This window comes from Xenopus laevis, chromosome 2L (genome assembly GCF_017654675.1).
Source record: "Xenopus laevis strain J_2021 chromosome 2L, Xenopus_laevis_v10.1, whole genome shotgun sequence".
In the NCBI taxonomy this organism is placed as follows: Eukaryota; Metazoa; Chordata; class Amphibia; order Anura; family Pipidae; genus Xenopus; species Xenopus laevis.
In genome coordinates, this window is record NC_054373.1 from 112,083,698 (window position 1) to 112,099,395 (window position 15,698).

Here is a 15,698-nt window from a genome sequence, read left to right on the forward strand (position 1 = left end):
CGTACATACCTGCTTCAACAGGTGCTTTGTTATTGCTGAATTTACTGTTTAGTCTACAATGGTCCATAAGGAATTTACTGTTTAGTCTACAATGGTCCATAAGGGGTGTGGTCTGCACTCAAAAAGGCTCATTTACAAACCTGGTTGCGATCATGCTAAATGCTGCAGTCATTGCAAAAATAGATGGTTTCCAAGCCACCCCTTTAACTTTCAGATAGTTTCTTAGGCCTGCTGTGTCTCTTCCACCTCCTGTTGTCAATTGTGCTCAACTGTTGAGGAGCCCTGGAGCTTAAACCCCAGGGTGCCCACAGTGGCCAGTGTAAATAAGCACATTATAGGTAGGTAAGTACTTACCCTTGAAGAATCACAAGCAGGCATAATTTTGACACCATGCCCTGAAAGTGACACAATCTTGAAAGCCTGCGTTTGATTTGTGTTGAAGCAAAAACACAATTGAGAAAAAATCTGATCTGTGGGTATACAATATGGGATCTCTGAAATGGCACTTTACACATTTCACTTGTGCTTGTAAATGAGTCCTAACATCTTTCAAAATACTCCAAAAAACATGAAACTTTGTCATATTACAACATAAATGCAGACTATGCAATCTATCGGTTTACTAATAGCAGAAGATCCTCAGTAATTGCAGATACATTTATTATCTGCATATATAATATTTCCTCAACTGTTCTAGACAACTGTGGATTCAATTGTTTATTTGCTATATCGTGCACAATGAATCATACTTAGAACATTTCTTTGTTAACAAGCATTTGTGTGATTGCCAGTTTGCATTCACATAGGCTGGGAGCAAATATGCGGAGGAACTGATAGGGGCATTCCAGTTGATGTGTACTGCAGTCAAATCAGCAATAAATAATAGTAATTGATAGTAAAGATAATAGTTATTCTTACTTCTTTTACATATGTTTAATGTATTGGTTTGCAAATAACTTTCCAAAAGGTTTGTACTATTGTTATAAGAAAATAATACAGGGACAGTAATTTTTTCATGTTTCAGTGTCGTAATCGTAACCTTTTTTGAACTATAACTCTTGGCCTTATTTCAAGGAATCTACTTCTTCCCAGAGCAACTGCTTTCCACTGGACAACATAAATTAAGAATTGGAGAGCAATCTTATTATACTGTAGCTTGAAATTTTTAATAAGCCTTTAGTCCAACCCTGACATAAGCAACATTTCAGGCCCTCAGACTTTTTGTCAATTTGTAATTCTTTAAATGTAAAAATGAAAAACTTGACATTAAGCAGCAGCTTTATTAAGAATTAAGTTGTATTCTCCATGAAAATTCTATTTTTTGAGTTGTATTTGGTGACTTTTTTGAGTTTTTTTTTTAAAAAAAACCCAGTGATTTACATATTTTTCTCTTTTAAATATAAAATTGCTGAATGGCCGGTATGGATTACTGTACTAATTGCTAAACCTCAGGTGTATAAATGTATAGTGCAGTGCCAACTATAGTTTCATGGCACTTAACAAATAACAACAATTTTTGATAAAAGTTTTTGTAGTTAATATACTTCAGACTCCAAAAACTGTCTGTTTCTAATTATTGCATTGTTATTTCTTGCCTCAGCTTGTTTTTATACCAGAACTAATAAATTTTATAGAAATAAATTTGTTTACTTTGTACAGTGACTTTTTACCAATAAAGGAGAAATAAACATGCCCAGGTCATAATCAGCTATATTGATCTTCACTGCTACGTTTATTTTTGCTTAGGAGCTGTCATTCTTCAGAAATCCTGCAAAAAGAAACAGTCCTTGGTGAAGCATGCTTCAGTGTTTAGTTTGACCTCATCTTCTCTGAAGGTGTTGTGCACCTGGTTCCCTGTTATGTAAACATGTCTATAGATGTGCAGCAAGAAGCATGTGCATGATCAGTATGAAGGGACATCACATAAATAATGGGAAGAGAAAACTGCAGATGAGACTACTCCCACTGAGCGTGCAAAAATTGGTAACCAGTGCTAGAAGATGGGAGGAGGAGTAAGGAGTGTCATAGTCCTGCAGTTAGAATACAGAGGGCGTGTCATGTTTCATGTTATGAATATTATTTTTCCATATAATATAACTATTTTGAAGCTTAACTCTTATGAATGGAGCTATAATACTATCTGATGCTCTAATTTCATAATACTTGGTATGATGGCAAATTTTAAGAGGTCTTAGTTACCCTATTTAAATTAAAAAAAAACTGCTATTTTAGGGAGGGGGACACCTACAATCTAGCTGTGTGTCCTGTTAGGGAAACAATATTATACACAACATGTAAGAGAAAGAACTGATGATGTAAGGGCCATATTTAGATAAATAAAAAAGTCTTGAACTGCATCAGTAGATTTGCTTTTCTCATTCAATCTGGTCATCTGCTTTACATGAAATGGACAGATTATTGTGGACTGTTATTGTAAAGCCTCTTACCATCATAACATAGCATTTTTGCATTATTTACCACAAGGTTTTAAAAATACATAACATCAAAGTAGTATCTTATTCTACCACTACATGACACTTTCAGAGTTTGTTGCATTTGGTTTGCATCAATCTTACTGTTTCAGTTTGACTGGAGACTCTCAGAGACAATGAAAGTCTAAAACTGATTTATTTATTGTTTAATCTTGTATAGAATGTAATATGTTTGAATGATGGGTCGGTGAGTAAAACAGTGTGTTACTCTAGATGATAAATATAAATTCAGCTAAGATTAAAATACATGTATAGAGTTTTCACATTAAAAAAATAAATGCATTAAACCTCTTTTATAACTACATAGTAATTCTATTTCATATTGCATTAAAATATCTTATGAACTGTACCACTAAATTAATTAAATTAATACATTTTAAAAAAAAATTAAAGTTCTTTTTTCGATTTTTGAGCTCTTTTTTGTCTAGTTCGACTAGGGAATAGTACAAATTCTATTCGAATTTGAAAAAAATTTGAAAATTCGAATATCAAAATTTATCATGTAAAAATTCGACTTTGACCATTTGCCATCTAAAACCTGCTGAATTTCTGTTTTAGCCTATGGGGGACCTTCTAGAACCTATCTGGAGTGAATTGGTGGACTTTGAAAAATCTAACTTTTTTGGGGGGGAAAACTTCTAATTTGTATGATTCGAATTGGGCAGAATACGGACCTATTAGATCGAAAACAGACCTATTCGGCCAAAAAAAATTTTGACTTAATTTCGGTTGGTCTTTTTGAATTCGAATAACAAATTTATGTTTTGACTGTGGAAGGTGCCGCATAGAGTTATACAGAGTAACAAGACACAAACAAAATAAAGACTCAGATACAGATCGTTATCAAGATCCAGCATATCGTGCTTAGAACATCTTACCTTCGTTAAAACAAAAATGTCATGACAATTGTGATTGTGATGCACATTGGATAAATGAATGAAATTTATATGTATGAGAGTAGGGATGTTACTGTTATAGAATAACCCTAGAAAAAAGACTGGATCTGTGGGTGGGAGGAGGTATTCCCCTTTAAATAATATGTATGTCTTTTAGTTGGGATTTGAATTCATATTGTTAAAAGCATCTCGGTTAGTGTTCCCTTAGTGGTATGATAGATAGGGGTTGATCGTGTAGGTCTATTTTAGCCTCATGGAGAGCGGTGTACAGTATGTTGCTCAAAGGGGAAAAGGAGATCTAAGTGAGGAAAAGATCCTGGATTACAGATACATCAGTATTAGTTGTACAGGAGACACAAGACAGGCTAGATGCTAAGCCCCAAACAGGAGAGTAGAAGGGTCCCTACCCCTGGGGTCATCTATAAGTGCAGAGCCTAACCTGGGTAGAATCTGTAAAAAGGATTAATAGACTAGCATGCATATTGGGAATATTGGTATTTCTGAGTGAATACAACTTCTGTAATGTTTTCTTACTGTGTGATATTGAAGAAACCTATTGTGCACATCTGTGAGAAAGATCTCACAGGTGAGAATTGCCTCCCAGTTTTAAGATAAAAAAGTCGGCACAATGTGACAGATTAAAAGTAAAGTGCAGTGTTGCTATGCTCAAGGCAGCCTTATATTTAGTACATTCTGTAGCCAGAGCTGTCTTGTATTTTGAGACCTACCACTCCCTAGCCTTCTTCCAAGGGCTATCCAGGTGTACCACACACTTAATGCATTTGCTGCCGAATTTATTTATTCAAAGAAGACCATCTCTCAGGCAACATGCAAAAACCAGCAACCTACTGTATATTCATTTTCCATTCCCAGTGTTTTTTTAATGAGGCCTTATATACTGTATGGACACAAAGGCAACTTTCAAATTCCTGAAATCAAATGAAAGTTGAGGCCTCGTTAATTAATCAAAGCTGTCAAGTACATTCTGACTGATTCATATATCTATATGCATTGGTAACCCAATTCCCAGTACTGAAATCATACTTTTCAGCACCACAAGAAGCTATTGTTGAAGTTCTTGTTATTATTGACACTCAAAAATGATTTTTTATATTTATGTAAGCTAAAAATAATCATAATATTAGTACAGGTGTGGGATCTATTATCCAGAATGCTCTGGAGCTAGGCTATTCCAAATAACAGGTCTTTCCATAATTTGGATCTCCATACCTGCTAAAAAATTATTTACATATTAAATAAACCCATTAGGATTTTTTACTCCAATAAGAATGAATTTTATCTAAGTTAGGATCAAGTACAATGTATTGTTTTATTATTGCAGAAAAAAATGTAATTATTAGATTAATGGAGTCTATGGGTTATGTCCTTTCCATAATTCAGAACATTCTGGATAAAGAGTTTCCGTGTAACAGATCCGATACCTTTGATAAGGATTACTGATATTAATATTTTGTTAAATTTACTGTATATAGGTTTACATTTTCCCTGTCAAAATATTTTCTATCCTTTTATTTTACCCTGTATTTAGGGTAAGAATTTAAATTCTTGAGTATAACTCTGCATTAGAAAAAGGCATTGGAAAATATGACAATTGGTAAACAGACAATGTTCATGATGATTACCTCTGCAAATTGGTTGATGCCTAAATAGTAAAAAAGTGACTTAGCAGAAGAAACGAATGTTTGGAAAATCATGATGCATTTATTGTTGGCATTAGTTGCTGAGCTTCCAGCTGTTTACCTGAAAATTCTAATTTGCTGTGACAGTCCAAATATTTGTGCAACTGAAAATCTTGAAAAGGAAGAAAAAAAAAAAGAATATTCTGTTTAAATAATAATGACGGCAATGGACTAAGGGAAATAAAATACAGGATCAAAAGGGAGAGAGAGTTTTTCCAAAAGTGTCTTGTGTAAAAGTTTTTAGACCCTTGACCACTTTTAAATACATTCTGAATTATATATATATACAAATACAAATAGACAAATACAAGAGTCCTCTGCACTCAACCCATTAGCAATATATTTAAGACATTGAGACATTTTGTGCATACAGCTACTAAAATTTTTTATATATATATATATATATATATATATATATATATATATATATATATATATATATATATATATATATATATATATATACATACTTTTTTCATATACAGAGATACTAATATAAACAAATGCTAGACCCTTGACCTATTCCCTATTTCCATGATAAATTCATTTTCAATTATATAGTTATTTTTTCATATACAGAGATACTAATATAAACAGATACTTTTCCAATAATGGTACCATGTGTTTTTGGGATGCTCAAGCCACTTGCCTGTTGTCTTGTTTTGTATTCCATTAATCTACCTAAAGTTAAGCAAAAATATCTGTTCATAAAACATAAATAACTTGCTGTATATTTACACTAGCAAACTGTTCCAGAAGAAACAACACATTCAATGTCAGAGAGAATAAGAGTGGAAACCGCCTATGTGCCTTCCTCATACCTGGCAGAGATTGCACGCCTTCTGCAGTCTGTTGCTGAGGTGGGGCTTCTTCTGGACTCTTCCTGTCTCAATAAGAAAGACTGTGAAGATTTAGCCAAACAACAGGAGTGCCTAAAGGTAAGGGGTTTGACTGTTTATCATTCATATAACATATAATTCTTATGATTCATTCATAAATATACAAAAAATTATATTGCATATGCTGCAGAATTATTTGTTTTTCTTATTTTTATCTCAATTTCAACTCATATCTCAATGCTTAGTCTGGCCATTTTGAAACTGCCAAATATTTTCATGAGTTTTAGAAGAGCAACAACCTTAAGGGTTAGTTTAGAAATGTGTATGGTCAACTGTTCTATTGTAAAATGTTACTTACATTATATAGATTAGTTCTCCATAAGTTATCCTAGCATGGCTATCAAGGGGAATATTGAAACACAAGGAAGACTCTGTAAAGTTAGCATTGCTGTAAGGATGATAAAGAAAGGTTTCGGAAACTGCAACTAATGTCTGGAAATTATGCAATTTTATTTTAGGAAAAAATAAAGACATTTTTGGACTACTAGCTATAATTCACAAAAAAATGCATTTGTGTTATATTAGGGTAAATTTAAAGATTCACTTTTAATAGAATCTCTACTTACATTTGTTATCATTAGTGCTTTATAAAATTATACGTGCTGTTGTGTATGTGTACAATGTCTATATGTCTTATTAAAAAGTTAACAGTAGACAAATAACACAGTACAGTATTTTGTTTTTGGATGTTCTTAATAAGCACATTCTGTGATATAATACTTTAGACCATAAGCAATTACATAAGTAATAATGATAACCATAAGCAATACTTTTATCAATGACAGAAAGTTTGTGTCAGATTGTTTGTTGTAAAGGTGTGAGACTTGTTATCCAGAATGCTTGGGACCTTGGGTTTTCCATGTAATGGATGTTTCTGTAATTTTAATCTTCATACCTTAAATCTACTAAAATTTGTAAACAAAATGTAATCAAACCCAATATGCCTGTTCTGCTTACAAAAAAGGATTAATTATAACTTAGTTGGGATCAAGTACAAGCTACTCTTTTATTATTACAGAGAAAAGGAATTATTTTTTTTTTACAATGTGAATTATTTGTTTAAAATAGAGTCTATGGGAGATGGCTGTCTTGTAATTCAGAGCTTTCTGGTTAATGGGTCTTCGGATAATGGATCCATACTTGTATTTTTTTTTATATTCTTAGAGTGCCATACATATAATAGGGATATTGGAAATGATAGTTAACACTCTAGCAGAAGTTAGAGGGTACAATTAAAAAAAACAAGCTTACAAACCAAAATAGTAAAGTAATATGTACAATATTTTGGAATAAATAAGTCAATGGTAGCACTTGGTAGCGTAAAAAAGTAAACAGTTCACTTAACATAAAATTGTGGTATAATCTCTCCTAACAATCAGGGTACTTGTAATATATTTGTAAACAAACCCTATTCCCTAAAGTATCTATAAAGTTAAAGCACATAGACCCTCATGACTGAAATTGTTAATGTTCCCATAGATAATCCAAAAATTACACTAAAATGTAAATATGACAAAGCACCTTCTAATGCTCTATATCTGAAAGTGATTTAATTGTGCACTACATAATAAATGCCTCCTTAGTTACAATCAATTTACAAAGCAGACATTTTTCCAGGTTTAATGCCATTCTTCATTTGACGTAATTACTCTTAATAGAATGGTTTATATACATATAAAGGTCAGAAGGCATGTAAATCACTGCTAATGAGCTTACTCTTGGTCCTTGCTATGTACTTATGTACTAATTTAGTTAGCAAAGCACTGACCTCGCAAAAGATTTTATCTGCTGAAATGGTGTTCTTACTTGTGTTTCTTGATGTCTTTTATGCATGCTGCTGTAAGGTGATTTATATACAGTATCACTTATCACTTATTCTTCCATGGACGTTTTATATTATTGTGTAGGACAGTACCTGTAATTATATTAATTACTTTTGATACATTCTAGTGTAAAATTTTGCTGGACTATTAAATTGTCTCAGGATAAGGTCATAAACACACTTCTGTTTCATTCAAAATAAATCTCCCAACTATACTACTCCTTTTGGAAGGTGCTCACGTTAACGAATATTTATTTCATGATAAAGGCATTCATTATTGTCATTATAAAGCTGTACAAATCTGAATGACATTCAATAAATTGTACAGCTGCTGACTAAGAAGCTTGAAATTAAACTGGGGTTGTTTTTAGTACTGGCAGCCTTGCATAGAACTAATTACTTTGTTATTCTAGACAGACTTCCCTGTAAATATAAATACAATGTTTTAATGATATCTGTACACTTTAATATTTGAATATTTGTTTTGAGTGTGGGAATATAAATATGTATAGATATAGTCGTATATATATAACATTTTCAAAGCAAATGTTGACTATATTTAATCAATATCTGGTACACTCAGTTGTGTTTATTATGGATGTCTGAGTGCTTAAATAGTGGAGTTGGTGCATGCCTAATATTTAAGACATTGTAATAGGTAATAGTACTTACTGAGTAGCTCACTTTATTTATTGTAAGGCTTGTGTACTTTAAGAATGGCAGTCATATAGTGTTTCTGTTCATAACTGTAAATAAACATTAAGATGGATTAACACTGCTGCATAGACTTCTAAAGTGTCTTTAAACAGAAAACAATGAACATTAATGTTACTACTTCAACACACTTTGTTGGTTTTCGTTGATCATAAAGCTTCAAAAATGTTTCCATGAAAATTGAAGGAATGTTGCAGTACTGCTGCTGAAATGTCTTTATTGCAATAGCAGTTCAGCAACTGAGGTATTGATTACCTCTCATTTTAATAGAAGGTCTTTATCCTCCCATAGAAAACAATTCAATTTGGGTGAGTTGCCAAACAAATTATAGTTTTATTGTGGCCAAAATAGCACTGGCGTTTTCTTATTTTTTCAAACATCTTTCCTAATGACCCATGCAGGGTCAAAAGAAGGTGACACTGGAATTCAAATAAAGGAGGAAAGGGCAGCTACATTTGTTTACTGTAAAATAGCTTACCTACTATTCTAGTCTGTGCCATGCCATTTTTTTTCCTTCTGTCCCAGCAATCCCTTGCAGCTGTCCTGGGCTGTCCACAGTAAAATTGGAAGATAAGCCCTTCCTTGTCCCTTCAGATATTGTCAAATATAGAAAACTTTGATGACTGCTTTTACAAACTGAATTCATACTATCATTATCTTTATTAACATCTTAAATAGTTATAGCTGTCTCTGGGATATCTACTTCCTCATACTATGGTAGCCAGGGATGAGTGAATCTGATTCTTACTTTTGTTGATTTACTAGACAATTGTTGAATTGTCAACAAATTGTGTATCAAAGTGTCAAAACATCAATAAAAAAATCTTAAGACATACAGTTAATCATTGTAAATATTGGATAGTGAGTCTTGATCGTTTTTGTCATTCATTATGACATGCAACTTCAACTAGGTATCTCAGCAGATCACACATTGGCCAAAAATTGGGGAACAAATTATGATCTATTCAATGCAGTATAGATAACAATTCATGTTAATTTTCTAGTGTTATCCAGTCCGATAGAGATTCATATAGCATAAAAAGTCAGATGGCACACACTAAGGGGCAGATTTACTAAGGGTCGAATATCGAGGGTTAATTAACCCTCTATATTCGACTAGGAACTAAAATCGTTTGACTTCGAATATCGAATGATTAAATCCTTCGAATCGAAAGATTCGAAGGATTTTAATACAACGATCGAAGGAATATCCTTCGATCAAAAAAACGCAGGCAAGCCTATGGGGACCTTCCCCATAGGCTAACATTGACTTCGGTAGCTTTTAGCTGCCGAAGTAGGGGGTCGAAGTTTTTCTTAAAGAGACAGTACTTCGATTATCGAATGGTCGAATAGTCGAACGATTTTTAGTTCGAATCGTTCAATTCGAAGTCGAAGTAGTAGTCGAAGGTCGAAGTAGCCCATTTGATGGTCGAAGTAGCCAAAAAAACACTTCGAAATTCGAAGTTTTTTTAATTCGAATCCTTCACTCGAGCTTTGTAAATGTGCCCCTAATTGTGCTAAAACTTGAGTGATTTATTTAGATCTCCACACAACGTTTCGGAGGTACAACCTCCTTTATCAAGTGCTCTCATATGTGCAATTCAATCCTCAGGTATATAAAGGTATAGAGGTTGAGAACTCCTCCCCTCTAATTAAGTGACATCACAATGTGCATTTACATATTGACCTATATCAAAGGTGATACATTGTAGTATAACTTTATATCATACCATCATGGTTACAATAGTATCGTATTGTATTGTATTATAACCATGATGGTATGATATGTCAAGTCTAAGTGAGCAATCAATCACTAGTGCCTAAAAGGTGTAATTAATAGGAGGTGATACACCTTCTTACTTCTTAACCCCATAAATTCCCAAAACTATTTATTTTGATCAAAGTGGCTCGTTAGCCAGTCCATATAAGGCATTAAAAATAAACATGAATAAGTCCAAATGAAGCATCTAAGTTCACTTGATTTTACATTTGAATTCATAATTCTTAAATCCTTAAAAAATACATACTTAGTATTTGGGGTATTTGAACTATGATATGTTAATACAAGTATTCAGTTCTGAAAGGGAAAGTGGACTTAATCTCTGTAAAATGATAAGCCTTGTGTTGACTTAAAAATAAAAGAGGAAAAAAACACCAGCAAGCTAGCTTTTAGCACAGTTTATCTCTTTTAAAAACCGATCTTCCTAATTTTCTCTCCAGTTGAAGTACACAGAAACTTGGATGAATTCCATTTATATTTGACTGTATTAGTCATGCATTTATACTTTCTTCAAAGTTATTAGTTCCTGTAAGTGAAAGTGAAGATTTTTGGCCTGTCTTTCTACAGTTTTCTGTAAGCTTTCATTGATTTATCAGTCTTTCACAGGCAGTTTTCATTCTAATAATGTATTTACATGTGAAGGCTGGTATAAAACTCACACTGCTGGAATTGACAAAATAGGAAAATGACGATCATTAAAATCACAGGGTGATTTTAGCTTAATGCAACAATACCACTTTGTACATGTAAATAAATAATTATTAGAACAATGGCACACGTAGGGCGTCACTGCTTTCTATAACCATCTGGCATTTACCTAAATGAAAAACACTTATAACCATGTCTTAAAGGTGTGGTTCACCTTTAAGTTAGCTTTTAATATGTTATAGAATGGGCAATTCCAAGCAACTTTTCAATTGGTCTGCATTATTTGTTTTCTATAATTTTTCAATTATTTCCCTTCTTCTTCTGACTCTTTCCAGCTTTCATATGGGGGCCACTGACCCCATCTGAAAAACGAATGTTCTGTAAATTTTTATAACTCCTGTTTCTATTCAGGGCCTCTGCTGTTTAATTTTTAGTCTCTTATTCATATAATAATGTTTGATAGGGTAATATGGACCCTAGCAACCAGACTGCTGAAACTGCAAACTGGAGAGCTGCCGAATAAAAATTGAAAACTCAAAACCACAAATAATAAAAAATGAAAACCAATTGCAATTTGTCTCCGAATATCTCTCTCTACATTGTACTTAAAGTTAATTTAAAGGTGAACAACCCCTTTAAGTATTAGCCTTGCACCAAATCCATTATTTACTAATTAGGGTAAGGAAAGGTTAAAAATAACTGCATACTGCATGTTCATGGAAAATAAATCAAAACTTCCATGTTCATGTGATGAAAAGTCTCATGATATTAATGATTCTGAATTAGTCTAACCAGGAATTTGTATATGTCCCAATCGGAATCCTGGATTCAGTGCATCCCTTTAAAATATAAAGGGAAATGTAGCCTCTAAAGCAAACATTAATCAAAATGTGAAATTAGAACTCACCATAGTAAAATTGCGCCACTCTCTAATAATTTCTATGTGATTTTTAGTGGCATATTTATCAATTGTAGCAAGCTGGAGTTCAGTTCGATAAATATAACTGTGAAAATCCATAAAGAGTGGTGGTATTTTACTGTGCTGAGTTCTAATTTCAAACTTTGATGAATTTACCCCTAAATTGAATTTACTGCTACATTAACTAATCCCACGCAAGTCTATTAAAAGGGGGTCCATTTAGTTCCTACATATTGAACCCTGCAAGAAGGAATTGAGCCTTTATGACATAGAAAAGAAAATGCAGGCACTTATTAATAAAATATTGCATGAACTGCTTGACAAAACAGCTTATATATAGCTGGCAATTACTCTCCTGGAGGGTTTAGGAGTTAAAGGTGTAGAATTAAGTCTGAAACAGTACAGCCAGCTTCATTTACCAGTGAGTAAACCTGTAATGCTTTTTGCTACAGTATGTTAGACTGTGATACTTCTATTGTCTACAGTCTACAGTCTACCTATCACTCGGGCCATACTTGCAGTAGCGGGTTTGTAAATATCATTGCAGGAGTATTAAAATCTAAAAACCTAAGAACATGTTTGAAATACTTGGGGCAGATTTAAGATGGATTGAACTGGGAATCTTGAAGATTTGTTCTCAATCTGATCTTTTCAGGAATTTTCTGACCAGTATTGATATTGTTAGAAAATTTGTGAAATTGCAAAAACTTAATCTTTTCCTTCGGCAACTTTTTTTTTTTTGCATCACTACTTTTTTCCATGGACTAGTACTCCTAGGAAAAACATGCAGTGGTTCAGGACAAGAAGTAATGAAGCATTGCACAGCAACTTACATTTCCCAGGTATACCTAGAGTTATACTCAAACATTTGCAGCATTTAGTACAAATTACTCTACTGCATAGGTACAAGCCCAAATTGAGGGAAACAAGTAAAATGGCATCACAGGACCTCTATTTTTCCAAGGCCAGTGACATTTTTAAAAAGAAACACCAGCCAAAGAACAAAACAGTGATTTCATTAACTGGGGGTGCCTAACATTTTGGCATCCCCCTCCAGTGAATTTAGCTTTACTAAATAAAGTAATTTTTTTCAAAATAAGTGCATGTTCATTTATGAGGACATCCACCTTTGTAACAAAGTAGTTGCACCTTGAAAAAATAAATATTTTCAACACACTACTTGTGATGGTTCATTTAATATCATTACTAAAGTAGCTGCTTAACCAGTTTCTGGATTTGGCTTCCTTTTTGGAATGAAGGGGTCATCAACCCCTTCTTCCACTACAAGAATGCATGCAGGGAGAGAACAACTGCATTGGCAGCCCAGCTTCCAGCTCTTCTGAGCAGGTCTAGTCTCTTTGTCACTCATTTGCATAGCAATAATACTACAGGAAGCCAAGTGAATGAGGAGAGCCAGGCCATGTGAATTAGCTCTTAAAGTCACTGTCAGGGATTAGGTAGGGGTGCTGTTGAGACTTATGAGAGAAGGGCGAGTCCTTGAGGCAGAAGCTGTATGTGCCTAGGGAACACGTAAAGGGAAGGCAGGAACAGGACAGTATGGTGTGGGCGTAGATCAGGAGCAGACTAGAAGTATAAGACAGGACAGTGCAGGTGTAGCTCAGGAGACAGGAGCAGACTAAAAGTATAAGACAGGAAGGCACAGGCGTAGCTCGGGAGCAGACTTGGGATCGGGAACAGGAGGACTGAATAGTGGGAGGAGACTGGAGCAGATAGCAGGAAAGGAATGGATAGCAAGATGACTGGTGTGGAAAACAGGAGAGGACTGGAGTGGATAGCAGGTGAGGACTGCAGTGGATAGCAGGAGAGGACTGGAGTGGATAGCAGGAGAGGACTGGAAAAGGCAGGGCAAGATGCAGAGTGAGAGGAGGGCAGATAAAGACTGGCTACAGGTCAAAACAGAATAAGAAGCAGGAACCAGAAAGACAAGGTCAGGTCAAGGTCAAGGCGAGATCAGGTTTGGAGCAGTGCAAGATTCAGAATAGCAAGGAAAGCTGGGCAGGGCAAGGTCACAGCAAGTTTAAAGCAAGGAAAGACCAAGGTTTAAAGCAGGATCAGAGCAGAACTGGAAGGGGAATGTAAGGCAGATCAAGACAGGACAAGGTTCAGAGCCAGCAGGACAAGACAAGGAAGGGTTCAGACAAGACAAGATAGGATAAGATAAGGCAAGGCAGAATAGGAAGGAGGCTAGAACAGGAACCCGTAGCAAGGGGCAATGCCGCACTGCTAGGATGGGAACCAATGCTCATGCAAGTAGTGTTTGAAGAACTGGCCCTAAATAGGACAGAGTCAGCCCTGATTGGCTGACTGCAAACCAATCAGGCTGCTGCTGGACTGGGGTTGTAAAGGCCAGGTAATATATAGTGAGAAACCTTGCAGGCTGCTCACCTGGCCCAGTGGTTAAGGCATCGCACCAGAAATGCAAAGGTCCCTGGTTTGAATCCCAGCAAATCCTGACAGTCACCCAGTCCTCAGTGAGGCTCTACTGCTTTGGTTGAGCATCTTTTTAAAGATGATACATTTAATTATAAATGACATTTTACATGAAAATATAATTTTAGGCAACATTCCAACATTGCTGTTGCAATCCAAAGCAGTATCTGTTATCTAGCTATGTCTGTTGTCTGCAGTATTTTACATTTCTACAATGTAGGACATAATCATCTCTCTTTCATCCTAGACTAAAATTCCCACAGTGTTTTGTATGCTTCTTCATAAGTGTTATAATAACATAACCTGTATTTAGGGAACTGAAATTTTGGCTGGAGGAGAGCTGGATACAAGTGATGTGTACGTCAGAAAAATCTCAACCAACCCTAAGCCATAAAATGTTGCTATTCTGCTCACACCAGACCCATACTTGTGCCATATCGCATTGTGCCCTACTTCTGTGCATGCCTCTAGTCCCAAGACACAGAATCTTCAGGAGCAGTGATGGAGTGTACTTCCCCAGTCTGACCCTTACACAACCCTAACCCACAAACCAAACGCTCCCAACTGGTGGCCAACCTGCACATCACTGCTGGATACTGCTACAGTATATGATGAAGCAGTGCAAAGAATAGAAAGATACAAATAGATACCTCAAGTAATAGAAATTTTATCTACAAATCATTTCAAAACCATTGCAAATGATTAATTGATGCCAGTTGTAAAGTTGCTAACAATCACCTTCTCTTGCATTAGGCAAATCTAATTATTTAAGGGTAGATCCCCTAAATAATTAGATTAAATGCAACAGCTGACACATTACACAACAATTTATGGTACTGCATAGAAAATGTTATGCCCCTCTTTTAGAGTCTTGAAATTAACATGTTTTAGGATTTCATTCTGGCAGAGAGGTATTTAGTGATATTTTAGCAACCACTCACTATTATTTTACTGTTCATGGAGTGGTGGTGGGTTATGGGTTCATGTTAGGCAGCTTGTTAATTGAACAACAAAAACAATTTTAGAAAATGTTAGGCACTTCCGTGTAGAGTAGACAAAGATGTTTCTTGCATCTACAAAAGCTGCATGCATCCACACAGTTTCATCCAAACATTTTATCTCATGCTAGATTTGATTATTTTTTTCATTAAATTTGATACATTTTCCAATTTCCACATTGTAATTTTATCATCCACTCATAAGCTAAGTGATTCAATACTCTCTTGAGTTAATCTGTCCATGTGTCACATTTATTAGATCTTTGTGCTTGGAGCATTGGGAAAAGACTTTTATATTGGGTGTTGTCCTTTGATTGTCAGCAAAAGACAAATCTAAGTTAGTGAAAATGAACTGGAGTCTCTACTGCTATGTTTTTTT

The 15,698-nt window shown here is 34.7% G+C and overlaps 1 protein-coding gene across 5 annotated transcripts in view; it reads left to right on the top strand.

Annotated features, from left to right (window-relative positions):
- dmd.1.L (dystrophin, gene 1 L homeolog) overlaps positions 1–15,698 on the top strand; it is a 1,148,817-nt gene that overhangs the window by 533,276 nt on the left and 599,843 nt on the right. For all 5 annotated transcript variants that reach the window (XM_018244936.2, XM_018244933.2, XM_041580924.1 and 2 more), the window contains one exon: positions 5,832–6,026. In XM_018244936.2, the coding sequence (XP_018100425.1) occupies positions 5,832–6,026 (195 nt within the window). The remainder of the gene's footprint in view (positions 1–5,831; positions 6,027–15,698) is intronic.